Source organism: Haliaeetus albicilla, chromosome 11, assembly GCF_947461875.1.
Source record: "Haliaeetus albicilla chromosome 11, bHalAlb1.1, whole genome shotgun sequence".
NCBI classification, from domain to species: Eukaryota; Metazoa; Chordata; class Aves; order Accipitriformes; family Accipitridae; genus Haliaeetus; species Haliaeetus albicilla.
Genome location: NC_091493.1, coordinates 25,023,410 through 25,051,254, shown reverse-complemented (window position 1 = coordinate 25,051,254; position 27,845 = coordinate 25,023,410). Strand labels below are relative to the sequence as shown.

At 40.0% G+C, this 27,845-nt stretch overlaps 1 protein-coding gene across 2 annotated transcripts in view; it reads left to right on the top strand.

Moving 5' to 3' along the window:
* The first annotated feature begins 530 nt into the window (after positions 1-530).
* Positions 531-27,845, top strand: part of LOC104318002 (adhesion G protein-coupled receptor A3) — a 316,671-nt gene continuing 289,356 nt past the window's right edge. The window contains exon 1 of one of the 2 annotated variants that reach the window (XM_069796696.1): positions 531-549. Coding sequence is in view for 1 of the 2 variants with exons in the window: in XM_069796695.1 (XP_069652796.1) it covers positions 26,580-26,824 (245 nt within the window). In the remaining variant the exon portion in view is untranslated. Of the gene's footprint in view, positions 550-26,475; positions 26,825-27,845 lie in introns of those variants that run through there. The other variant, XM_069796695.1, reaches the window with a different exon arrangement.

The window sequence follows — 27,845 nt, the reverse complement described above, 5'->3', positions numbered from 1 at the left end:
CTTCTGGACTTAATGAATGCCCTCAGCCATAATACACAACAGAATTGACCCGAAACATCACAAAAATATCTAATAAACTGAGGTTAAGAAGGGGAAAACAGTACTAAACAAAAACTTATAATGTTTTTGTGGATGTCCCAGATACCTAAACTGCTTTTTTTTTTAATTTGAATCAGTCTGGTAGAGAAACACATGGAGAAATTTCAGACATGAATCAACAGTAAAATAAGGAAAAATAAGTAATCATAAAAGACAGCTAGGTTTATCAACTCGAAAATCTACTCACGGAGGCCTTGCAACACACGAGACAAGGGGGATAAGCTGTCAACTCTGATGCCATTTGGGTCATTGTGATTATGTGGAGTTGAGAGTTCAGCATCAAAACATGCCTTTCGAATGCCGCAGTGTCATAAATGTCAAACTAATGAAACCATTTAAGTCAGTGAGTGATGGAGGGAGCCAGTCTCCATTGCAGAAATGAACATTAAGCAGTGAACACCACCAATGAATCATCCAGTGTTTTCTTCAAAATATCCCCTTCCACTCCAGGTACTATTTTTTCTTATTTTCTTTTTTCCCTGTAGTGACTTTGTTTTTCTCCTAGAGTCATAAGAAAAACTCCTAGTTGCTTCAGTATAAATGAGCAAGGGTTCTTGGTAAGTGAAATGAAATTTACTGTCTCTATGTGGGCATGAATAGAATACAGACTTAAAACAAACAAAAAAATAGAACAAAATATAACAACCTCCTGGAAGCAAATAATTTGCTTTGATCTGAATAATCTCTCATATCTGAAAAAGTATAATAGTTTTTTGATCTCAGTCATGAATATTTTGATGGAATAATAATGGATTTTAGTGAAAACCATATTTCAAGTGGTTAGAAAGTACAGGATTACTTCTGTACTGTTGGAAACTTGGGAAGAAATATCTACTACATTGTTATGCTTCTGCTTTGTTTATTAGATGCCTGCTGTTATTCATACAATCAGAAACTAACATATCTAAGCAGAACAAAAAGCTAAAAAAATCAGTTTAGGTAACTGATTTTTTTTTTTTTTTTAGAATTTGTTTTAAATAAACTTTTTCATGGTAAAGGTATGCAGTGTGGTTCCTGAAATGCCATTCTTATTCATGGTTTATAGGCTCCTAGAAAGTTAGGAGAAAGTATAAAACCTGAGGCATATAAATTATATGGCAGAGAAAACACACAAATAAATGGATTAAAGGATAATCACTACAGCTTGGAGGGCATGGCTAAATATTTATTCTTAAATTATTAAACCATTCTATCAAGCTGAAAAGTTATCCCTTAGTACTTCATAATTTTTTCAAGGTGGCTATAAAACTATTAGCAGTAATGAAGCATAAGTAAAATGATTGATTTTGCCAATCACTGGGAATGTACCAGACCTTGTGTTATGTAACATGCATCGCAGGTCATCTGTAAGCTTCATTAATCATATACATCTCGTTCATTCACTAGGAAAAATGATGAATTACTTACTGTCTGTGGAAGCCTAACATTAACCTCACTAATTCCATGGAAGTGCAGGATATACTGTAAGATTTTTTTTTTCCCTTTAAACATGTCAGAGACTGTAATCTGTAATACTGCATGACACTTTAATCCATGTAAGCAGATATTTACATCCCATGGAGCCCCACTGATTTTAGTGGTTGATGCCTGCTCATGTCTAATTACAGTATAGTTTTCCTACTGTTGATATGATGATATAACTGTGTATATATAAAGAAGGTTGTAGGAACTTCATTTCACCCAATTTCAGCCGACTAAAATTTAGGCCAATAATCAAACCACAAAAAAGTGAAGGGAAGGCACTTTTCTTTGGGTTATTAAATATAGGCAACCAAACTGCTATAGAAGACATGTTATATAAAATGGATTGAATGCAGTCTTAAAAATAATTAGTTCAGGCTCCAACTAACCTTTTGGGAAGCTGTTCCAGAAGTTTTCTTTACTCATGACTACAGACTGCCAACCAACACTGCAACTATTTATTCCTATACTAACAGCATCCAATATTGCAAAAGCCTCCCCTCTCTACTAGTGTTTACCCACGATGTATTTATAGACAGCAATACTATCCTCCACATTTTATTAGGCAAAACAAACAAAGACCTAAATCTTTTAATCTATTCTCATGAAATGGGATCTTTTTCCCTTGATTATCCTCAGGATAATCTTAAACACTGGTGACAAGAAACTTTCTCAAGTTCTAGAGGAGGTCTCAAAAGAGGCTTATGCATCTCCATTTCTACCATAAAGTACTGTAAGTGACAAGTCATTGGCTGCTTGTCTTATAAAAAATTAGGTACTTGAAAATAATTATGCTGTTGGTGTCCTGAAACAGCCACCTTATAGTGCTGAGTTGTCTTGTCATCCTTGTACTTTATGTCTTTCTGCTTTGCTGCCTTTAACTCTTTTGTTTGTCTCTTTTTCTTCTACTTAAGACTGTTGCGCTTTGGTTAAAGATTTTTTGGTGTGTGTTTTGTACAACGATTAGCACAAAATGGTTATACCTACTCAACCATATGGTGATAGTTACGGTAATAATAACAGCAACCTGAACATATGCATTTTCATCCTCTCAAGATAAGCTGTAATAGCGTCAGCTTTTTTTTCTCTTCATTTAATGGCACTGTGGAGTTATCACAAGCAATAGCTGTGAGTCATTACAATTACATGCTCTCCTAACCTCTGTGGTACTTAACTTACACTTTAAAGGACATTTCATCTTCCATACTCCCTAGATAACTTACCCATTCCAGTCTCTGTCTGCAATCAGAACATACTGCAAAAAAATATCTGAATATCTGCATTCTGAAAGACAAGTACCTCCTTTTTTACTGAATTAAAAATAAACGTGATTTCACTGGCATGTGTTGTAGGGTCATTTACTACTTAGTGTGAACAAACCCAGTCTCACTGCAAGGACTGGAAAAGAGATTCCTCTCTTTGCTTTTCTGAAATACACATATGCTCTGAGATCATTTGTTTCCCCATGTAAATAAAAGGGAGCTCTGTCTCCAGACACACACGTGTAAGTATTAGCTTTATCTTATCACCATAACCATTTTCAGATTGATGGTGAAAGGCATCGCCTCCGGTGATCACTCATGCAGTAGAATGCACATTATATTGCCAACTGACATTTAACAGCATCTAATATGCATTCAGCTGCTACTGGAAAATTTTTATGTAACACTTTCTAGATTTTGCTTTAATGTACAGATTACAGAAGAGATATGCAGTGTACTGAACAGTAATCTCCATAGCAGTTACATTCACTTTGGAGAGGAAACGGTGACATTTGCTTACATTTCTTGAGCAGAAGAAATGATCACAGCTAAGATAACAGCTGAACCTACAGCGCTGTCTTTTAACCTTGTCTTTAGCTTGAATTGTAGAGAACTAAACGAAATAGATGATATTAAAACTAGAAGTAATTCTATACAGCTTTAGTAACCATTTTAGGGAATCAGAGTTGCCATCTAAACTTAACTTATTTCAAGTTTAATGTTCTAGAAACTTCTGAATATCTGATCCACACAAAGACCCAGTATCAAAATTAAAATGGAAAAGAATCGCAAGGGGAAAATCTTGAGAAGGTATTTATTTGTAATAAACTGAATACCCCTTTCTTAAGCAAACAGGCCAATGTAATTAATAGATTCACCTGAGGTTGAGCATGCTTGGATTTTGAGCTGAGACTATTCAAAACACTCCGGGGGATTTAGATGCATATTGGTTATTGAAATTAAATCCCTTAGACTACTTTGAAAACTCTCAGCTTTGAATTCCTTCAGCCCACATGGGAGGCTGACTGGTTTCAATTACAAGAGGGCTCACGCACAAAGCAATGCAGGTGAAAGGAAAACTGCAGACACCAAATAAGCATTAATGATACTAATGAGTTAAGAGCTACTGGACTCATGGACCATATGATGAAATTGGACAATTAGAAAGTGAAGACATAGCTGGATATGTGATGTTTGATCCTTCTTTCAATGAAACATCTATCATAAGATTTCTTAGGTATACTGTGTTGCCTCCTTAAGGCTTTTGCTTAGGGAACACTTAGAAATTCAGAAGTTTTATCTACTTAAGCATAATAGCTACTCTTTTTACTGTGGTGTTTTTTTTTTTTTTTTCTCTTATTAGCTCTTACAATATATTACATAGAATGTTCTGTGTTTATGTTAGCTTATTTTCTGGATTTATTGATCCAGCTAGACACATTTCATCATCAAAGCATATCAGGTCTAAGTAGTTTCAATTTTGTTTTCTATTAAGCTAGCTAAAATCTAGTATTACAGTCAATTAGAGGTAGGTTTAGACTGTATAATTTTACAATTAAATATGTTATAGCTATGAGAGAAAGTAGAAGCATTTTAAAGTTATGTAAACAAAGGGCAAGAGGACTTTCTAAAAGAATAGACATATTCTGCAGGTAAATAAGGAGCATACATGCATAAGGCTCCTATTATAAAGTACAAAGCCACACATGTGATAGTAAGTTATCACACAACCCTAGTACTGCACCCTTGCAATAAAAATAAGGTTTTAAATAATTATCTCCTTATACTCTGCAAAGCCTAACGCTTCTCTGCTGTTAACAATGACATCTTTATTTAACTTCATTCCTACATTATTGCATGAGTCTGCTACAGTTGTGTGCCATAGAGAAGAGGTGTAAGGTATTCCTCATTTTAGGAAATTAAACTCAGGTGCATTAGGCTGAAGTTTGGTTTGGCGGCAAAGGGAGATTTTATTAGGAAAAAGCCAGGCTGAAGGAAGCTCTTGGGTTATTTGTGAACAAATGGGTATGCTGTGTAATGGTGGCAGAGAGCTACACAGCTCAAACTGTGAGTTTATTTCCTACTTTTTCCCCATTTAGCCTGTTTTATCTATTCTATTACCTGATAATCTTTATATTAATTCCAATAGTAGGAGGAAATGAGTGACTAAAAAAAAAATCCCATTTTTAATAGACTTTTATGAGGGAACAGTAGAATAACCTTTCGAAATAATCTTTGAGGAAAACAGTAGAGCAACATACAGGAAATAGTAGCAAACCAAAATATTTTCTTGAGTAAAATATTTCCTCTGCTGCCTCAGTATCATTTTGCTTCCTATTGTTTTAGCTTGATGCTACTAACTTCCTATTATCTTAGATGAACATGCTTATTTTAAATTTGATGATAAGAAATACATAGAAGTGGAAAAGTGTATTTACTGTTGTACCTATGATCGCAGAGTATAAGCTCTGAGATCTGTATTTGTGATGTTTGATTCACCTCTTTTTTTTTTTTCCACAGGATGTAAGTTACATGTAGGTTTTAATATCATAATGGTCAATTAAACGCTGCATTTGATTCTTTGCTGATGGGAGGAAGTTTGACAGATTTCTAGGAGGGGGAAACAAGAGTCCATGTGAAACATTTTATAACCATCCATGAAGCGTTAAATAAGGCAACTCCTGCCTTTTTGGTTTTGGAGGGCTTTTTTTTAGTTTACTTTTCCCATAATTAGGGAAATTTTGGCTCCGCTAGGAACCTTTTTCAGAAATATTTGTTTTAGAGATTTGAGGGAAGGGAGATGCAAAAGCCATATTTTGGAACTTCAAATGATGAATGTGGTGACGCTCACGTAAACCTGCTCCAAATTCAAACCTTGTTGAAGATTTTTTTTTTTTCCTCAAAAGGGAACAGGGCCAGCAAAAACAAACAAGAATTTCCCTTTCCATTAACTGTGGCATTTCTGAAGCATTTAAGAGTACTAATATAATGCTGTTGCTATTATAAAGGCTTCTGAAGAGCAGTCTATAAACAATGATGAGGAAGGGTGATACAGAAAGCCCAGACGCAGAGTAGTTAGTGAAGACCAGCCTTTCCTCAGAACTACCATTTCAGGGGCAAATTGGTGTGACTGCCTTCCCTCCAGGGACCTGTTGTTTAGCCAGGGAAGGAGGCTTATATTTTTTTCCCTGTTACTAAGATACGAGTCCAGTGCTGATCAGGTTGGTGGTCGTTTTTGGACCAGATCAAAGGGCTGGCTTCTTGAGAGAACACCTTGGCCAGCTGAATAGCAGGGAGAAGTATGTCCATGAAAGAGCTGACTCTGTGATCAGCAGTAGCATTCCCCTCCTCAACCAGAGCTTCCCTCCTTTGGGGACAGCGGGCTGCCCTGCCACCTCACTTTACCAAAGATACTTCCACCTTTTCCTCCTCAAAGTAGTTTAACCAAATATTCCCATCACAGGATGTCTGGCCCACTCTGCCCTATTTGTATTCCTACAGTGAAGTGTGCGATAACTCCCAATGCAGAGTGGTGTGTCTTACTCCAGGATGAGGGCCCAGACCCAGCTGAACCAACACAGATGTTGGACAAACAGTGACAATTTAATCTCTCAAGTCTTTTTTTTTTAAAGACAAGCAGAAAATCTTTTCAAACATGTTAAGCTCTTTGGCACAAAAGAAAATGTAGTATTTCTTCTGATAATCCCAGTTCCTTCTTTTGTCATCCAAGTAAACACCCTAACAGTCCTGGTAGAAATACATGCTTCTAATGTATCTATTTCCTGGCTCCGGCTCTTTGCCTATGCTGCTTCTTGCATACCTTTCTAGACCTTTTCTCTTGGGCTTCTCCGACTCTGCCACAGACCAGCTGGGGTCTTGCCACTGAGATCCTTCCAGCAATGGAGAAAAGCCTGACTTGGACTCTAAGAAGCAGTGGTAGAAAGCAAGAAGTATTTTTATGTCCATGTCATCTGCAGAATTTCTAGACAATAAATTTCTACTAATCAGACTAAAAAGCTAATAACACTCTTATCTTCCTGACTACTTTCTTCTCTCTTCTCCCAAGGTAAAGGTAGGTAATAGTAAATGTAGCTCAGTTAGGCATGCTCACTTTTCTGACATACCTATTGTTAATTTTACACCAAATGCAAAAATCCCTGGAATAGTTTTACATTGGCAGTAGTGCAAATGTTCGGTCTCCATCTTCAAACTGACTGGTTTATTTCATGATCTTTTATGATTCTCATTGCCTTTGGGAGTCTATACTTGCTTAGCCTTTGGTTAAATGAATTCATCTATCAGTATCTCCTGAGATATTACTTCATTCTGAATAAAGAAATATTAACCATCTTTTTGACCTGTAGATGGCCTACAGCTTATCTGAATTTACTTCTTGTCTTTGGTGTCTCATAACTTCATCAGTATAACATCATTTAAACCAAAACCTTCAAAGTAAAAGAGTAAATGGCTATTCACCACTTATTTTTCTGAACATGAGGTACTATGAACAAAAATAGTCTTGCACACTGCAACTGCTCGAGTGCCCATCAGCTGCTTCTCAGTTTAGTCTTGTTTTCAATACTAAATCTGATTTCCTTCCTCTCCCCCACCCACCCATTCACATTCCTTTCTACTTCAGTTCTGGAATGTGTGGTCTGTGGCCAGCTGACAACTTTTTTTTTTTTTTAATAAATTTGAGGATATTTAAACAAGGCATTTTAAAGATCTATGGGTCATGAGCAGGGAGAGCTGCTGGAATGAGCAGACAGTACTTTGAAGGATTTCTCTTCCCCACCCTGCATTTCCCACCTATGTCTTAGTTATTAAACTGGCTGTTGTTAACATTTCAAAGTGCTTTAAGAACTTCAGCTAATCTGTAGTGCTACCAATGAATGCCAGGAGATAGATGCATATCCTAGGAGAGACACAGCTCCAATAATGTTTTCTTAATTTTAGTCTATACTAATTTTTCAGATATTTTACACCTGCACCTTTAAGTTTTATTTTTCTACTGCCTGACTAATGCAAACTGAACTCATTTATAAGTAGGCTTTATTTCTTGGAAAGTTGCAGTTTTTGTCAAGGAGGATCAAAATGGACCAATTTTACTATACCACAGAAGGAAAGCGGTGGATCCAGGCAGACATCCTTTCCCAATGATCTAGGATTTCCATCAGAATATAATGCAAACACTGGACCAAAATTAAGTAATGTAATGCCATTTTTGCAGTATAGGACAAATTGTAGTTTGTACAACAGGTCTTGCAACCAATTACTGAGTGATGGAATAAAGCCTGAGAAAGTGAAGGAACAGCTAAAATAAAGTGCTCTTGCCTGTTTCTGAAATCACTTTAAAATAAGTTTGGGTTAGCTGGCAGACAACATAATAATAGCAGTTTTCAAAAAGCTAAAGGACAGTAGTTTAAGTAGTTGCTATCCCTACAGGTGGTGGACACTGGATTGGTAGAAATGAAAATCTGTGAATCTGTCCATCTTCTACAGAAAGAGAGCAATGAGTTAAAAACCAAAACAAATCCAAACACCCCCCCCCCCCCCCCCCCCCCCCATACATTAGCCTCGATCATACAACTCATGTAGAAAGACCCATTGACATTGACATCGATCTGGCTTACCTCAACTCTGCTGGAAAATTTTAGCTCGGCGTCAGAAAAATCCTAAGCTTCCCAAAATTGTTGCCAGAAGTCTTGATCCTGCTTCTGCTGAGATCAATGAGAACTTTGACACGCAAACTGGAAGAAGGATTAGCATTAAAATCACGAAGTACGTAATCGAAATAATAACTCTTTGATATCTTTTGGCTAGTAAATTGCAAAGCACAACGATCTGTAGGGGAACTAAATGATAGATATGGAAGCTATGTGGCAAGATTTCCTAGTAAGCCAGGGATAGATTGCAGCTCTTTCAAGTCCTTCTGTGGTGCTTTAATACATTCAACTGTAAAACAGCTGAATGTGTGTCCCTCAAAGTAATTTTCTGCAAAGAATTAACAAAGCAAAGCAATTCTATCTTTCATCCTACATTTCTTTAACAAGTGCCTTAACCTATTTCAAGAAGGGTTTAGTGTGGAAATTCACACATCTAAATTGGCCAATTATTTCTTGGTGAGGTATTTTTATCATAACATCCCAGAGCAGAGTATCACCTCTCTGAAGCTAGTGCATTTACAGAGTGTTACAATTCCTGGGTTTAGGATATTTTCTGTGTTAGTGTTAATAGTCTGGATTGGAAAATGGACAGTGGTCTGATACAATTGCATATACATCCTGTGAGTGATATGGAAAGTAGGGGACAAGTTGGAGAAGACAGCTTAGTCTGACCATTTTGGATTTCCCAGTTATTCTGCAACTTCATGAACTGCAGCTGATCAGCAGTCCTAAATTTCTTTTGGAATAAAATTTATTTTCTTACACTAAGAGTTAACTACTTTTAGGTGGTACCACAGGGCTTTCCCTTTTTACATCCTGCACAAATTCAAGAAAGCCTAATGCTAGTAGATACAATAGGGAAGGGTAATGCGAACTGAAATCACAATGGCTAGATTTTGATCTTGCTGCTGTTTTGGAAGAAACATGATTTGAGTTTCTTTAAAAGGTTACTCTATTTAAAAAAAAAAAAAAGATAAAAAATTAGATCCTCTAAAATAACTGGTTTTAATGTAATCTACTCTAAGACGATGATCTGTATGTGACTAGAGGAGTTATGAAGCTACTTACCAGTAGAGTAAAATGGGTAAGTTGTCTAATACTGTTTGCATTAGTAAATAAAGGGGATGGGGACAGCAGCAATCTGCCTTATCTGACCTGGTGCAGTACTGATGAAACCTGGGTGTTAGTATGGGAGACCATATGTGTCACAGTTACAGTGCATTTATGATTTATATGTTTAAGTATTCAGTAAGCCTGTTTTATAACAAACACCCTATGTATTATAAATATCTTCTTTCGTCAGAGCAATTTAGATACTAAGAAATCATTCATTTTGGTGAGAAAGAGCAAATAAGTAAAAAGATAAGCAAAGGACAAGCTTTTCTGGCTGATTTACTTCTAGACTCTTATTCCTTGTTGTAAGTGGAATGACGTGGAGCATTTATTTTAATTCCCATTGAGAGCCTTGCGAGCACTCACTTCTATTTGCTTCTCTGTCTTTCATGGTGTAGACTTTTTCCTCCTGTTCTCTAAAAGAAATTTCTGGTAACCAGCAGAACACCAGGCTGCCTTGGGACATGAGACAGATAAGAACTTAACAAAGTTGCTGAATTAATCTTAAATGTGCTAGGGCTGTTTGGGCTTCTCTGAGTTAGTTCCTGGGTAATCCTGTGTAGAAATTCTTACAAACAGGAGCATCAGATGTCTCCAACTTCCATAACCAGCCTGCGGAATTTTGATACTTGACAGCAAAGCCTCTGCTATACTGATGACTGTTGCGAGTGGTATACATCTGTTGTACACAAGGTCATTATTTTAAAATAACACGAGAACAAATTTTATTCAAATCATGTGAGATAAGGTAAAAACTGATTGTTCATGTTATGCAGACTCAAGGGAAAAAGCCTTTATTTTTCCTATGGGCCCTTTCCTCCAAATGATCACAGAAAACATAAAAGGGAGAAGTAATGCTTAATCACCAGTCTTGATGGTTTTATTCCTGCTACTGTAAGTACTTCAGGAACATTCAGGAAATATATGCAAGTTTTTAAATGTATACCTCCTATTTTATTTCATTGACTTGTACATTGAGTGCTGGATTAATTTGAAACTCTACGCTTTAATCCGTTCTGAAGTGGTGTGGGGAAATACACCTATGGCCTTCTGCAAAAGTGTATTAAATTCTGAACATCCTTTGGTAGACTTAAAGAAAATTCTTAGCTGTGCTGGATATTTTGGTTCATGTTGGGAAACAGACTGCAAAAACCCCAGGAGGACAACCTGGTGCTGTTGCACGGTCTGCATTTCAGTGTGACTCTGCTGAAGCACAGGGTGCCGCACCAGGGCCGTGCTGCCCTTGTCAGCCGAACACTCCTTGAAGACATTTCTCTGTGCTGGAGTTTATCCCATGTCAGGCTAGTGGTATATCAGCAAAATTGCCACTGTCTTTATCATTAAGGGGAAAAAGTGGCTGGGGGAAAGAAAAGAAGCAGAGGACATGCTTTCTTCTACTTTTAGAAATGACCAGATGACTCTAATGTCCTGTGGGAAAACATGTCATACTTTTTCACGCTCCCCCTGCAAAGATTTGTTCAATTCATGTTCTGCATTACCATGAAATATTGAAATGTTAGGCAGTAAGGGTGGTGGTGTGACTGAAACTGTTAGTAATGGAGCTACCTGGACAAAAGTTTTCCTTTGGGGGACAGTGCTTTGATAAGATATCCAGTTCTTCCATAAGAATGCCCATTGTAAAAGAGGAGAAATAATACATTGAAGTTGTACCCTTTAAAAGTGGTAGACTTTTTTTTCAGTATGAAAATAAAGGCAAGGAAATTGGCTTCAAAACACATTCCTAATGCTTAAACCATTCGCTGGAATATACAAGTACTTAGACTGAGGGGGAGGGAAATGGAGAGTAGATGAAGAGATTATTAAAAAAAGTTAATATTTTTTTAAGGTCGACTGATACTGTAACACAGCTTAGCTGTACAACCATTTAAAAGTTTTATCACCTATGACAATATTTGAACTTATTCATGATCAGTATTCACAGCCAACCATTAGTTTACTTAGGTATCCAATAATTTTAAATGTTAAACAAATTTGTTCTTTATCTAGCATGGACTGACAAGAAAATACTGTTTACTTACTCCATTCAAAGCTGGATCACTTGGCTTATTTTAGAGCATACTTTACCGTACCATACTGAAAGCCTGGCCTGGAGAATCAACCCTTGGGATGAACTTGGGTCCAAATATTGACAGTAGTAACATGCCTTCAAATACCTGTTTGAAATGTGAAAGGTTACACCTCAACAGAGAAGGAACTGAAGACTGCAGCAAAGCTGTAAAATTGTGACTGAATCTCAGTCCAGCAGTTCCAACTGAGATGAGCTTATCTGACACTCTTGCAGTGGCGGTGTACTTGTCTCTAAAATTGAAAATACAAGAAAGCTGTCATCTGACTGTCATGTTTCTGAGTAATGACTTTTTCAAACTTTCTCTGAAGCTTCCAGATGAGGCCTCAGCTAAGCCAAAAAATATATTTTTTTTTTTTTCTGGCACCTGACTTCCTACAAACGATAATTCTGATTTTTCTTTTTTCTTCTGTGGGTAAGGCGTTTTTTTTCTGTGTTATGTGTGGTGGTGTTTTGGTTTGTGGTTTTTTTTTTGGGGGGGGGGTTCTGTTTGGTTTATTGTTGGGGCGGATTGGTGGTTTTTGTTGTTTGGTAGTGCTTGATTTGTTGTGTGTGTGTTGTGTGTTGTGTTGGGTTTTTTTGGAGGGGTGTTTGTGTGTTTTTTGTTTGTTTGTTTGGGTTTTTTTGTTTGTTTTTTTTGTGGTCTTTTTTTTTTCTTTTTTTTAGAAACCCACAAGTTCACACAACTCATCATAAGACTTGTCTTCCTACTGTGTATGAACTGAGCTCACCTACATCCCGGGTTACTTATACTGTAGGTGTCACTTTTGAAGTGACATAATGAAATGGTTTCTGAAAACCATTTGATACCACCTGCATGACCTATGCTAAAAAACAAGCAAGTGGGTGATTGTTCTAATGAGCCTTAATATAGCTCTGCATCTTCAGCAAAAGATAACTAGGAGGTTTCTCTCCTGTAATGGAAGAAAACATTGAATACTACTACTATTATTTTTTTTTTTTTACTTAAAGTGGAATAAAGGATTAGATCAATTTGGCAGCCATGCTAAGGATTTGCTGTGTGTTGTGGTAACAACTTAAAAAATTCAGGCTGTAAAATATCATTAAAATTGGGATTAATCAGGATTAACACACATTGGGGGGTGGGGAATGCATTATTAAGCTTCCTTGCCACCTTCACAGATTTCAGGGCTGTGTTTCACATGAAAACAAATACCTCATGGAATCCTGTAAGTTCAATAAATATATTATTATTATTATTATTGATCCAATATAGACATCCTCTTTACAAGAAGAGCATCTAAAACAAGTTTATATTTACCAAAGCAGTACATCCTTGGGTTATTTTGGGTTTGTTTTTGATTTGCTCGTCCCCTGACCCTCTTGCTTACTTCCTCTGGCAATAGCTATTCCTAGCCTATAAATGTGCTCTGAACACAAAGGAACTCTGCTGTTAAGTATGATTTCAGAAGTGTAAATCTATGATAATAAATAGCCTAAAGTCAAGAAAGACTAGATGTTAAGCTTTTTTCTCATGGCCAGTAGTAGTAGCAGTATGATATAATATATACAAGCTAGAGGAATATTTTTTTGGTAAATATTCTTTTTTGCTTTTCCTGTTTCCTAGTGACACAGTTGGAAGCAGGAAACTCTTTCTGAGTTTGGAGCTGCAGTAGTCCAAAGGATATCCTTGTCTCTCTCCACCTCTATAAATAAAGTGGGAGAACTTTTACCCTGCTTCTAAAAATCAGTATGTGTAACTTCTAGGTTGTTTACAAGAAGAGTCAGAGCTGTTTGTAACTATTTGAATTGCTTGCAACTAATGAGAATTGAATATTATACACCCTACTTTATTTTGTGAGGTTTCTGACAAATATTAGATCCCCCTCCAGCCACACACACACTCAGAGTCTGAACATCTAATTATTTACTTCAGTTATATAATTCTACCTGCAAGGGAAGTATCATGGGAAGATCAGATTTTGGTTAAAAAGGGAAAACTTACTTTATTTTATAGTTGGACAATTTTTGGGCCTCTTTCTTTCCTCTTCCACCTCGTAAATTTTCCAGAATACATCATATCTTAATGTAACCCAATATTTGTATTGATAGGATGAGCTGAAATAGCATTTGCCTACCTTGTTCAGTAAAGCACAATGAAGTGCCTTTCCAATAGTCTAACTTTGGTCTAAGCTTTCTGGTTTTGGGGTTTTTTTTGTGTGTTAGAGAGATTTATTTCTAGAACATCTGCTTCATCACTCAAGCCAGTTTGCTACAAACCTGCACCAAAGTTAGCGGAAATGTGTGGTTTCGAGGAGGAGCAGTATCAGCTTGTGTGCGGCTGCCTGAATATCAGGTTCCTGATTCCTACAGGAAAATGTTGGAATGGTCAGACAGGAATCACAAGAATGAGAAGAGGATGTAAAACTTCATATAAAAACTCAAGAAGTTCAATCCGTTTACTTTATGATCTGTAGGTTAAGGGTATTTTTTTTTCTAGTCTATAATGAATAGGGTCTGGACAATAGATAACTCTCTTATTGATTAATTAAAATGTCTGCAGTTAGAAGCTAAGCAAATTCTCATAGAGACGAAGTGCAGATTATGTAGAAATGCAGTAACTAACCTTTATGCTGATTTTAGTAAAGACCACAGTAGGTTTGCCATTACTGGAAATCCAAAAATCAAAGTTGGATATCTTTTTTCTGAATAGTTATTTATACTTTATTTCTATTTAGGACATAATTCGGGAAACTCCTAGAGTTTCTCTTATGCAAGAGATCAGGCTGTCAGAATATCAGTGGAATCCCTGATTACTAGTAAGTGTTCTGCTATTTTGGCAAGATTTAGTGGGTGAAAACCTGGCTATGTGAGTTCAGTGGAAACACTGTCACTAATTTAAATTATACCATAACTTTGCAATATTTTATTTGCCTGGGAGATCTAAATACCCAGTAGTAATTGTAGATTATGAATTGGGATTATGAGTTATCATTTTTGAAATGATGGTAGAGTCAGGAGGTGAAAGCAGAGTTTTACTCCTCTGCAAATAGGGAAGCAGGAGGCTGCATTCAGCTGTGCTGCTGGCCATGGTTCATGAGCTGTACGTGATCCAGAACATCCATTCAGTGTGTTTGAGACAGGAAGTGTGAACAGCAGCACCAGCAGATGGAGGTGCCTGATTTTTGCAGTTTCTCTGGAAATTCAGAGCTTGTCTGTTACCTCAATGTAGCAGCAGTTCCCTAGCACAAGGGTACTGAGGCTACTATAGGCTGGAAATTTCTGCAGTCAAATTTTCCGTCACTCTTGCTGTTGAGGAGTGATTGTACCTTTCCAGTCCCCGTACAGAAGGCTGGGTCCATCAGCACTGTGTCACTGCTGTCCCGGTGGGAATAAGGCTCATGCTGGCACTTTGGCGTTGTACCACCTGCAGTATGGCCACCTGCTGAGGTAAGATGGAGGAACAAACATCTGAATCATGGATCACTAATTTAGGCCATGGGCTTTGACTTTCCTACCCGTAGGGAAGGTTGGTTTCAGTTCTGTTGTCAAGATCTAGCTAAAGACAGAGAAGGAGAGAAGAGATCAGAAATTCCACTTGCAGCCTCTTGTACGAAGGGACCTAACATAGCAGAAAAGGAGCAAGGAAATACATGAATATATTCAGAAGGAATTTGTGTTCCCAGACAGACCAGTAATCATCCAAACAGAACAAAACTGGGCAAAGAAACAACATGTAATTGGTTTGTCTTTAACTGTTCCCTCCCTGTTTTCTACCTGCTCCCTGGACATGTCAGGAGGAATGCAAAACTTCCATCCACCCCTTCTTTGGACACCGCCACTGCCCCAGACAGACACATACACTCGCTCACTCTTCATTTTTACTAAGGGCTGAGAATATTTTTACCCCCTCTTTGTTGGGAAGAAGGGGAATAATCTTCTAGAAAAGATGCATGTTAGTAGCCTCTTTCCATCAGGACTGTACTGCTTCACTACCTGACAGGCTGTCTCTAAATATCCCAGTTGGATATTTGTTTTTCCTTCACTTGGTACTTTCACCAGGCAGATTTTACCTCACCGTGCAGTTGCAAGGCAGGAGAAGGAAGAGCTGGGAACCCTCACAGGGATGAAGGTCACCTACATCCTTTGTCCCTTTCCCCCCCCATCCTCAAAGATGAGGGAGATCTTTGGAGTCTTTTGTTTTCAGCTTTAGAGCACGTTATGTGATACTGCTCCTACAGTGCTTTGCAAAAACCGCACCTGCTGAAGGGCACCGACTCCGTTTGGGGACCCTTGTGCCAGGCAGTGTACAAAGACCTACTAAGGAATGGCTTTGCCTAAGGGGATTTAATTTTAAGAAGGCAAATGGAAGAATAATGGAAGAAAGCAGAACTGAGACACATAGTATGGTCTACCCTCATTCACACTGGGAAACCGATGCAGCCTAGTGGCTTCTTTAAAACGTCGTCATTACTATTGACTAAGAAATAAAATAGAAGCCTACTTAGAAAAGTTGGTTGATGGTTGGACTCGATGATCTAAAAGGTCTTTTCCAACCTAAATGATTCTAAATGGAGGTTATGTCAGGTATCAAAAAAGTCTGGTACTTACTGTTTCTGGTAGGTACATCAAGAATTGTAGATAATATTGCAGGACACTTAGGAGCACCTCTAATGTATTTCTATCCTGTTCAGCAGCATACTGTCTAAGAGGTTTAGGCTCTGCAATGCCTATTAGAGTGGTGAACTTCAGTAAAATCCGTGGTGCCAAGGAGGCATTCCAGTTCCCAGAAAAGACTGACCTGAGTGATGAACCACAAAAGCCAGCTGATCAGAAAGACTGAAAAAAGCTGTGTTTTAACTTTTCCCTGGTATTTTGTACCCATTTTGCCTAGGACTGGAAATAGATTCTTAGACCCATGCAAGAAAAACGAGAGCAAAAGCGTCTGTTTCCAAAGACAAAACCACGAATGATGAATAGAAGGTGGAAAGGGGTATGGCACAGTTGTGACATTCTCATCATTTATTCTAGTTGTTAAAGCAATTCATTTTGGATGCAGAAGGCCTTTTCTCTGCCTGAGGAAACAAAAACCCACCTTGCACTGAACAGTCTGGCTATTTGTTTATATGGGAAATGAAGACGGCCTCTTGTGTTGAGGCTGTGTTGCTGGGAAGAAGGAACTAGGTTTGACTGGGCTAAAGGCAGGACAACAAGTCAGTGCTCATTTCTGCCCCCTCAGCTGAAGATAGAGCCTGGGAATGGGAAGACTTATATTAAAGGTGGCTGGGAGATGGTAGTTTGCTTTGTTTCCAGACTGCTGAATATAAAACTATTCTGATAATATGTATACAACTTCCTTCTAGTCCTCTTTCTTCTAGCAGCAGAAGTAGCTATATCCCAAGCAAAAACAATGTTTCATCCTGTCAGACTTGGGTGGAAAGGGGAGGGGAGGCTGAAACATGAAAACAATTAAAAATGTTTATTTTTAAGAGTGTCTGGCAGTAGTCAGAGTTTTTTAAACTATAAATAAACAAAGGTCATAGTCAACGATGAGAAACATATGCCATACACATGTTTTTGAAAATGTAGATAAAGAAAACAGATAATGAACAGTATTATGTAGATGGCTCTTTACAGGAGACTCATCAAAACTACCACTACAATGTTCAGTAGTATCAGAGAGCAGCTGGGCCCCTTGGCCCAGTGAAGAACGTAAAATTGGGGTGCATTGCCACTGCCCTGCTGGATTTTATCTCCTCTTCCCCCTTTTTTTTCAGTTTGGGGACAGGACTTGCTGTGCCTGGAGAAGGCACGGGTACAGCACAGTGGGCCCGGATCTCTGCACCAGCCTCTAGCTGCTTCTGTTACAAGTGCAGGATTTAAAAATCTACTCGTATGTGGAAAGTGGGAAGCTATGTTCAGCGACTAACAAATGCTCTCGCAAAGAGGACAAAACCTAAATTTCTGGTGTTTGAAAGAAGATGAGGGCAACTTAAGGATCAACCCAGACCAGGAAGCTAATACAAACCACGGTGCATGGTCAGCAGCCCCTCTCTGTCGCTGGGGATGGGTGCAGGAATACGGCTCCAATTATCTGAGCTATTTATGTGCACTTGCTTTTGGCAATCTTGCTTTGGAATGCTGTTTGTAAAAGGTTTCATACTTCTCTATTAAGCTTCTTAAAGGGCCATTATGCATTTACAAAAATCCATATCCATCTGGTAAGGAATGTTTCCTGACTCAATTAACACCCTATGCATACCAATTGCTGCCATTCTGGAGTGTGATTGAGTATTCCAAATGCGCTTGCATATTAAGAAAGGAGGTTAGGAAATAGAGTGGGAAAACGGTACATTTTACAAGAAAAGAATAAAGAATAATAGCTTTCTAGTGATTCTCAGGAGCTAGAAGTCTTCATTTAAAAACCAGCCCTCACCAGCTTGTTTTGTGGTAGGTTTAGTGTCTGATACTAGTTAATACCTGTATGATACAGAGCTTTACAAATGAGAAACAGAAATAATTTTGGTGATCTTTGCCAGTTATTTTATTTTCCTGAATATTATCCTTCTTCAAATAGTATATTTATGGGGGTTTAATCACAGATGTTTACACTGGTTCTAATAATCTTTATCACACCATTTTAGAGAGCTTTAGAAGAATTTTTTTTTTTTTTTGTGAAATTATTTTCGCAGTAGACTTTTTGGATATTAGCATTTCCGAGTTTTAAGGCAACAGCTACCTTCTCAGCATCTAGTCCTGATACCATAAGATTCAGATGCAGGTGGAGCCCTTTAAAAGTGATAATGTTTTTGTAAATCATCTGTGCTATGCTCAACAACAATTAAGATTTGCAAGTACATATGCTTTTTATTTTCCGTGCCTGTAATGCTGCTACTTTTCAGTATTTTTTTGGTTGACATTTGCTGCTGTTGCTTTACATAGTACTGTAGTTACATAGTACTTTGATTTCTTTTAATGCTGAAGGTTTTCCTTTCTAAAAGTACCAAGAAGAATGATATAGAAGGGCGTAATGCTTCTTAAAAAACCAGGATGGCTACTAAAGTATTATGGAGGGGGTGAGTTATTCTTGGTTTTGCACGAGGAGAGCAAGGCAACGCTCCAGTTCTCCAAGAATGCATATGTCGTGGTTTAACCCCAGCCAGCAACTAAGCACCACGCAGCCGCTCACTCACTCCCCCCCCATCCAGTGGGATGGGGGAGAAAATCAGGAAAAGAAGTAAAACTCCTGGGTTGAGATAAGAACGATTTAATAGAACAGAAAAGAAGAAACTAATAATGATAATGATAACACTAATAAAATGACAACAGTAGTAATAAAAGGATTGGAATGTACAAATGATGCACAGGGCAATTGCTCACCACCCGCCGACCGACACCCAGCCAGTCCCCGAGCGGCGAATCCCTGCCCCCCCACTTCCCAGTTCCTAAACTAGATGGGACGTCCCATGGTATGGAATACACTGTTGGCCAGTTTGGGTCAGGTGCCCTGGCTGGGCATGAGAAGCTGAAAAATCCTTGACTGTAGTCTAAACACTACTGAGCAACAACTGAAAACATCAGTGTTATCAACATTCTTCACATACTGAACTCAAAACATAGCACTGTACCAGCTACTAGGAAGACAGTTAACTACATCCCAGCTGAAACCAGGACAGCATAGAAAGTGTAAAAGCTAACTCAAGAATTACAGACAAATCTAAAAGACATTGGAAATAGAGGGAAGAAGGCATCTACCTGACAGAAGAGAAGGTTGGTTTCTAAACCACCTGTATGAGGAATACATGAGGTCTCCAAAGGAATTTGAAAGAAATAAGATGTAATAGTGACTGACACAACTGCAAGTGGCTTGAAGTGGGAAACGAAATGAAAATGGGAATACGCAGACAGAAAATAATAGATGCGACTTTTCTGCTTGTAAGGCAACAGGGACAGAAATTTGTTTTGACGGAAAGAATTTAGAGAAAGATGGAAGTGTGTTAGAATTTAGTTGGACTGAGGGATTATTGCTACTAGCAGAATTGTTGCACAGCTGTTAGTGGTAACTGGATTTGTTGGCTTTTCATGTTAGGACTTCTATCAATGGACTTTCTAACTTGGCCACAAAATACAAATCTACTTAAATCCTCTACAAAATTAGTTCAAGCCATGGTATAGTTTATTTTTTAAAACTTTGTTCATGTATAAATAAAAGTTCTCATTTAGTCTGTAATTTGTTTTCCCTATGTTTTCAATTGGCCATTTAAAAACAAGTTAGTTATTAGAACCACGAGCTGTGCATGAAATCTCTATAATACTACCGTTGGCATTCAAATAGGATTCCACCTAACTGAGTGACAAGGACAAAATGTAACAGACAACGCAACATTTATCTATCTTAAGCATTTATTGTATAATGAGATTCTTATTTTAATCATTCTCTTTTAGATTATAAATTGTTATTTTCCCTTTTCTGCTATAAGTGAATAAAATGGTAAGCAGTGAAATACAGGCTAGGTTAATGTGTCATTTTAATTCACTGGATGCATGATAGCAAGCAACCCAGAAATTTGCTGAATATCCTTGCCATTAAGTTGATTAAGAAGGGAAATAATAAAGTAATAACAACTTTTATTTCGCACCATTCATATATTGTCAGAAGTTGGTACAGTCATACAAAAAAGACATTGATAAACTGGCTTTAATTCATTGGAGTGTCAGTGAGATCACTGCGGGGCTAGAGCACCTGACACATGAGGGAGAGAGCAGGGTTTTGTTCTGCCTGGAGAAGAGGAGGCAAAGGGAAGAACTTAATGCTGTCTTCAATTATCTAATGGGTAGTTGAAGAGTAGATAGCAGCTAGACTTTTTTTCCAGAGGTACACAGCTAAAGAAAAAGAGGGAATAGTTACAATCTGCAGTGAGGGAAATTATATGAAGAGCTAAGGAAAAAAAATTCTTTGCAGCAAGGATGGCCAAACACTGGAGAGGGGCCCAGAGGCTGTGAAATACCCATCTGTGTAGTGATTCAAAATGTCACTGGACAAGCCCTGAGCAACCAAACGCGCTTTTGCAGCTGGCACTGTTTTAACTGAGGACTTGGACCAGGTGAGGTCCAGAGCTCTCTTCCGACAGAAATCATTCTGGCATTCTCTGACCGTGCTTCAAACCCAAACTCCATTAATAACTACTATAAAGTGTATTTAAAGTCCATTAATGAAACTGCACAAATAGGTGTTGCTTTTGCTATTTATGTCTATGACCCTTGTCATCTTACTGACCTTAAAACATCCACTTACCATTTTATGTCTCTTCTGCAATGAAGAGAGTACCTAACCTGCCACCTCTAGAAGTACAAATGAGGGTATTAAGAGATCTTCACAATGCAGGAAGGTGTGGAAAAGACTCATTTGACCTTCTCGATGCAGGGAGATGACAGAGAGAAAAAGCATTTTTGTATGACAGGAAAATAAATCTTGAAATAGCTCCCTACCAAAAACTGATTCAGCTTTCAAGGTGCTAGGGTTTTTCTGCGTTTTCCTCTCCTTTTTTCTCTGATGTAAAGCATGCTGGTAAGTCAGTCAGAATTCTCATGTGTCGTAGGAATGAACAACACTGAGAAGCACTGGCATGCGTACATCAACATCCAAAAAATATGTCTTCCCAGTGCATCTTAAAACCATGTGGGAGAGAAAGAGGGTGGCTCTCCCGAAAGCCCTGTATTCCTGCAGGACTAGATGCCTGGGTCTGTGGGACAGAAGGCAGCTGCTGTCCCCTCTGTACTTTGTGCTCTGCCTTCTGCAGGACAGTGTTTCAATTTTCAGTGCGGTTTTGCAGCATGAACCTTACCCCATGTGAGACCTCAGAAGGTACAAAGTTAAAAAACCCCTGCTTCTCCTTTGGCTGACCATGCAAAAGTGTTATTCTTCTGCTACTGTGCAAGTAAATAAAACGGCATGAAGAGATGAAGGCTAGAACGTTAAAAAATATGTGCCATTGATAGCATTTCTGAACAATTTCAATCTGTTCTCTGAGGCAGCTGAGGGACTTGGTAACAGTTGGAGTTGCATTTGGTGCTCATCAGAAATTCAGGCTGACATATACTCCCATGTAGGTATGATTTTTTTGGGGGGGAGGGGAGTTTATATTATTTGGCAATAACTCTGAAGTATTCATTGGAAAAAAACTTGGCTCAGCACTGACAAACAGCTAACACTCTAGTTTTTTCCTCCAAATATTATTTATTTCACTGTTGATAGTTTTGTGATAATTATTCCACTCCCCACTGATAGCTTATTATTTGTGTATAACTTCAGAGCTACATTCTCAGTTTCAATAACAGTATTTTGCACTGGCCTCTGCTCTGCAACAAAACAAATAAAGCCACATTTTTTTTATAAGAGGTCTCCAACTTCAAGGATCTCCTTATTTCAGTGAAAAGTTCAACGCGACTTTTTGGAAACCTGTCACCCTGCAAGGACAAAAGTGTTCAAACCCATTTGGATTTCAGATACAAAACTATAATTATAACTGTGAATATGATGCTAAATGTAAGTGGAGGGAAAACAATGCAATGATATTTGAGGGTTTCTTACATCATAATTTCTTAACATAAAAACAACACAGAGGTGTTTCCGATTGTGCTGATGCAGAATAGCAGAAATGGAAATCCTGTTTTGTCAGGATTCTTTCTAACACAACGTTGTTCCCTATGGCACATAATTCCTGCTCTGATTACTCCAGTTCTGAATAACTCAGTTTCCACATTTCCTTAAAAGATTACTCAGTCTGTTAAATAGGTTCAGGACCGTTTTGCTGAGAGTCTGTTTCTGCACTTGGTTTTATCCAATTAATTCTATTGATTGGTAACAGTTCTGAACAACTTTGCTTTTACTGTTTTATTTTCTTTGGTTTGATATTGTCAGGGCCATATGAGAGCTCTTTATGGACCAGGACTATCCCACCACTAATACTAACATATTAGTTCACTATGTGTGAAGCTAAAAATTATTGGGTCCTTTCTACATGAATGTTGTACTGCATATTTTTATCCATTCTGCTTTTTTCCTCTATCACCTTTCAAATAATGTCTTTTCACAGAATTCCAAGTGTCCCAGTGGAAACCTCCTCCGCATTGTTTTTCTCGCAGTTACTTTGCCTATCCGTTTTCTAGGCCAAATTTCTTCTAGGCTTGTTTTTTTAATCATTCCGTTGCAAAGGCTTACTGACATAACATGGTGCTATGCTGATGTGATGAGGAGCATGAGATACGGTCATGATGGGGTAACAGTGTTGGGATACCCAGACGCTGGAGGAAATGGGGTGAATGATTCATTGTTTCACTACTGTCAATAAAGGGTCAAGGTTCAAGGAATTAGAGGCCTGATAGAGTGCCAACTTCTGGATAAGAAATAAAACAAAAGCGCTGACCAAAACCTGTTTGTGGTTATTAAAGTTTCCATGGCTCTGTTCCAATACTAACATACAATTCTGAAATCCTGACAAAATTCAAATTGACTTATTTACATTCTGCCTCCCCATATTTCCTATTATTGTATAACACATTCTCGTCACTTAATTGCTGTCTAATGTCCTGTGATGCTAAGCAGGTGCTGCTGCTGTTTTGTGCTTGGGAACACGATCTAAATGTAATATAAACCTGTAGTTCAATGAATCACCTGTATCTCTAACCTCTGATTCCTTTTTATACTGTTCATATTCATTCAGGCTAATACCATTTTAGGATTATCTTCCTGAATTTATTTACATTCCTTTTTAATACACACTCAGTGACGGGATAAAATTTCCCTCTCAAGTACTGTTGTAAGGTCACGGTGTATGCATACGGGGACAGACCTACTAAAAATCTTTAAGACTTTTGATGCACAGAAATAAAAATACAAAGAAAATAGTCACGTATAGTCATTTTCTTACTTCCCTGATCTAAGAAAATTTATCCTTTGCTTCTATGATTTAATCAAATAACTAAAGCAGGAATTTAACTGTAAATAAATTATTAAAATTAGAAAATATTTCATGTTTCAAGTGAATCTCTGGTCATGCTTCTGTTTGCCAGGAAGTTCATCTGAGCAGGACTTGGCATTCTAGGACTCCTTAAGTGCTGCTTCTTAAGTTCTCCTGGTTGGGCAAAAGGAGACCAGCACACATCACATTCTGGTTGCTGACCAAACCAAGAGAGAAAACTGTAAGGAGAGAGATCCTAAAGTGTGTTCCTTCTAATATATGTGTGCAATAACCTTGGGCTGGCATTTAAAAGATTTAAGAGAAATTGAAGGGTCCAAGGTCAACTACAGCTTAAAAAATCCTCACTCGGTTCTATTTAACAGCACAGACACGTAAATTCTCCAAGTTTCTTTGGCTTTAATATACAATATAAACTCATAATTCTCTTTTTGCACACACCAAAACCCAGCTAAGAAGCTCATGCCCTATCATATGCTACCTGCTGTGTAAGTGTCCAAAGGCACCCAAGCTGTAGGCACACAGTTTGTCTAAAACTGACAGCTTTGGAACCCAAACATAGTGCAATGTTGGCTGCTTTTCAATTTGCAGTGCCACAGCTTTTTTTTCTTCCCTTTTTCCAAGGGAATCTGGGATTATACCTCCTTCTCAAGACGTGGGAAATTCAGTTGTTTGTATATCACGAGCATGTTGAAGTTGGATCTTCCAAAGTCTGAGAAAATGGTTAGCTCCCACCAGCACCACGTGTTGTGCTGTGCTGGCTGGTGACAACTGAAGCAGTACTGAGCTCTGTAGGTGCTCAGGTGCTTTTTTTCAATTGGACCTGTGAGATCTCAGGGCAGGAACCATCATATCTGCTTTTAAATTGTCATAAAAATTTGACTTTCTTCATGTTTGAAGATGACCATGAAGCAGGGAAGATGACTAAGATTTTTGTTTCTTTATTTGTAATGAAGCAAGGAAAAAAAAAAAGGATCAGATACATTGGGAAGTGGAGAGGAAACTCCCCTTATTTTTCGCCTCTAAAGTTATGAATAACTCCTTTCCTACCTTCACTGTAGGATTCGATAGATAGCTTCAATGTGACTGTAAACCTTCTTGTTCCTTAAAACAGTACTTTTAAAAAAACCTCTCAGGATCAGTGAGTTTGAAAAAATGTTAAAATTCTGCTAGCATACTTCCAAGTGTTTAGGGCTGAGTTTGACTGAAAAAATTCCATTCCTTCTCAGCAAGGTTAACACTGAATGAAATCTATGCTACGTCTCAATAAATGTGTATTCTCCACTTGTGCTTTCAAAAATGGTATGGATGAGACAGAATTTTTCCAAGCTAAAAAAGCATTTGCAAATTTAAATGCTACATAAGGTTTCTTCATGATAAAGAACAGCATGTAACCATTACAATGTTGAGTGGTCTCATGTAACACAGTCCGTTTTGCTGTCTGCCAGTAAGCCTTACACAACTTTGCTTTCAAAAACAAAAGAACAGAGGTTGTAATATTTATGATTCTTTAAATCAACAACTGTACAGAAAAAGATTGTTCTTGAGAAAGTTCCTATTAGCCTGGAATTTCACAAGGGCACTAACCCTTCTATCACTTTATTAATAAGCTTAGTGCCTAAAGGCTCCAGTTAGGTATTAGAACACAGCGATAACAGGCATTGTAAGCGTGCAAGACAAATCTTCCCCAAGGGACTATAATACAATATTGTTTTTAAAAAAACTAGTAATTTCTTAAAATAGCTTTACAGCCATGGCAGACTATTACTAACTTTGGCCTAGATCCTGCACTGAAAATGTGCGTTGTGAGCCTCCATTGAGTAACAGAAGGCAAGGAACACGCTCTTTTTGTAAAAGCCCATTAAAACCAGAAGTGCCTGTTATGAACTGGGGTTTTTTTGTTCGCTTTCAGCAAAAAACCAGGGCAGCTTGCAGTTGATGCTGAAAATCTACCCTAAGAGTTACTAATCCTATCACAAAATACCGTTGAGAATGCTCCAAAGCCGCAGAGTGCCGTGAGCAACACCTAAATACAAGCAGAGAAGAAAGAAATCTGCTCGTTGACCTGGATGGTGAAGCCGTCTTTGACTAGTGACCAAACCTTCGATTTAGGGCCCGGCCACCGCGTTATCTGAGGTGTCTGAAGCCAGCTAACCGCTCGGGCCCCCCCCGGCTGGCAGAGGCTGCTCCGTCCGCACGGAGCTGGCTGAGGGCTGGCCCGTCTCTTGGTCTACCCTGACCTTTGCCCATGGCCCGAAACTTCTTCCCCACCGCCACAGGTGCGCCCAGCGCTTGGCGCAGACGGTTTCTCGAGGGCGGTAGCAGAGACGGCTATTTCCCAAACTAGATTCCCGACCCGTGTCATCTTCCCAGCTCCCGACTTTCCAACCTGCGCCTAGGCTGCTCGCACCCGCTTCGGGCTGCGGCTCGTCCTTGGCGCATCTCTCCGGTCCCCCCCCCCCCGCCCCGAGTTAGCGGACGCCCAACGCGGGCTGAAAGCACCGCGGCTCAGCGCGGCCGGCGCAGGTAGCAGCCGCGCAGGGGACTCCCCGCGGCCGCGGCTGGCGGCGGAGGTGCGGGGGCGGCCCCGGTCCCCCCCCCCGGAGGGGCGTGGGGGGGTGGGGGGGTGGCCGCGCCCGGCGGGTGGCGGCGGCGGCGGCGGGAGGAGGGGGCCCGCTCCGCGCCGCGGGGTCCGCCCAGCGCCGCGGCCGCACGGACGGGCTGCGGCAGGAAAGGAGCGGCGGCTCCTCGGAGAAGCAGGAGGAGGAGGAAGGAGGGGAGGGGGGTGTCCCTCCGAGCGGCCGCAGCGAGAGGCGCGGCGCGGCGAGGCGGGGCGGGGTGGGCGCGGGAGGCGTGGAGGGGACCGCGGCGGGACGCGGCGGGGCGCGTGCCGTGCCATGCGCGGCGCGGAGCGGCGGGCGCGGCAGCCGGCGGCTGCGCTGGCGGGCTCAGCATGCGCGGGCTGCGCCGCCGCCGCCGCCTCCTCCTCCTCCTCCTCCTCTGCCTGGCGGCCGCCGCGCCGGGGCCGTGCGGGGGCAGCAGGAACTGCCCCGACCTCATCGTGGACCGCTGCCTCTGCGCCGCCGAGCGCGCCAAGGGGCCCGGCCGCCCGGCCCTCCGCATCAAAGTGGTCTGCAGCGGCGGCGACTTGGTGGAAACTTTGCAGCCCGCCGTGCTGCCCGACCGCACCGTGTCCCTGTGAGTACGGCCCGCGGGGCGGCACCTGGCGGCGGCCGCCCCGGGATTCCCCCCCCCCCCCCGCCCCACGGGAGGCGCGGGGCGGGGGGCGCCCCGCGGGAGAGGGGGGCGGGGGACGCGCAGCCCTGCGGGGGGACCCCCCGGCGCCCCCCGAGCGCGGCCGCGGGAGCCGGCGGAGCCGCTCCGCGCGGGGGGCGCCCCGGGCCCGGCTTTTAAAAAGTACGTGAGAGTTCGTAGGGGTTTTTGCTGTTGTCGTTGCTCGTTTCGGTTTTTTTTTTTTTTGTTTGTTTGTTCTCAGTTTGGAAACTCTTGCTGGCGTTTTGGTCAGGCTGGGCTTACCCTGATGTAAATTGCACGCTGCCCTGTATGGTGGTTTGGGAAATGTCAGTGCTAGCAGGACTGATGGAGCTCGCCGGTGCACCTTTCCGCCGGCGACGGGGTGGGCTCAAACGATCCGGGCAATAAATGAATGGTATCGCTAGTGGTAAACTGCCTTCTGGACTCCTGTGTAATTAACTGGTTTTCCCCTTCTCTCTCGTCTCCTCTAAATAAAGTTTGGAATTTGATGTCTCCTCTTTTAACAAGACTTTGCGTACCACCGTTTGAAACGACCGAATCTCCAATATTGCTCTGCGTTGTCTGGTCATTGAAAATGACCCACGCTTTGGCGTTTTTCTTTTTTCTTTCTTTCTTTTTCTATTTTTTTTTCCCTCCAAGTGACTTGGAAATAGGTTAGGATGTTTTCTTGCCTGTTGCACATAGCTAAACTTGAATAAACAGTACATATTCTAAGTAAAGTAGTAGAACTTTTTGTAGCTGTATCATCGAATATAGGTGAAAGTAATCTCCCTATAATGGACCCGAGCAGTAATAGCTCTCCAACATTTACCCTTTAGATCGTGCACATATCAACAGATCTTTTACTGTTCCATTTAGTTCTGTTGACAATTCCTGCTGTGAACATCTCCACTGTTCACTGCATTTGCTTTAAGTCAACACTTTCAGGAGACAACTGGTAAAG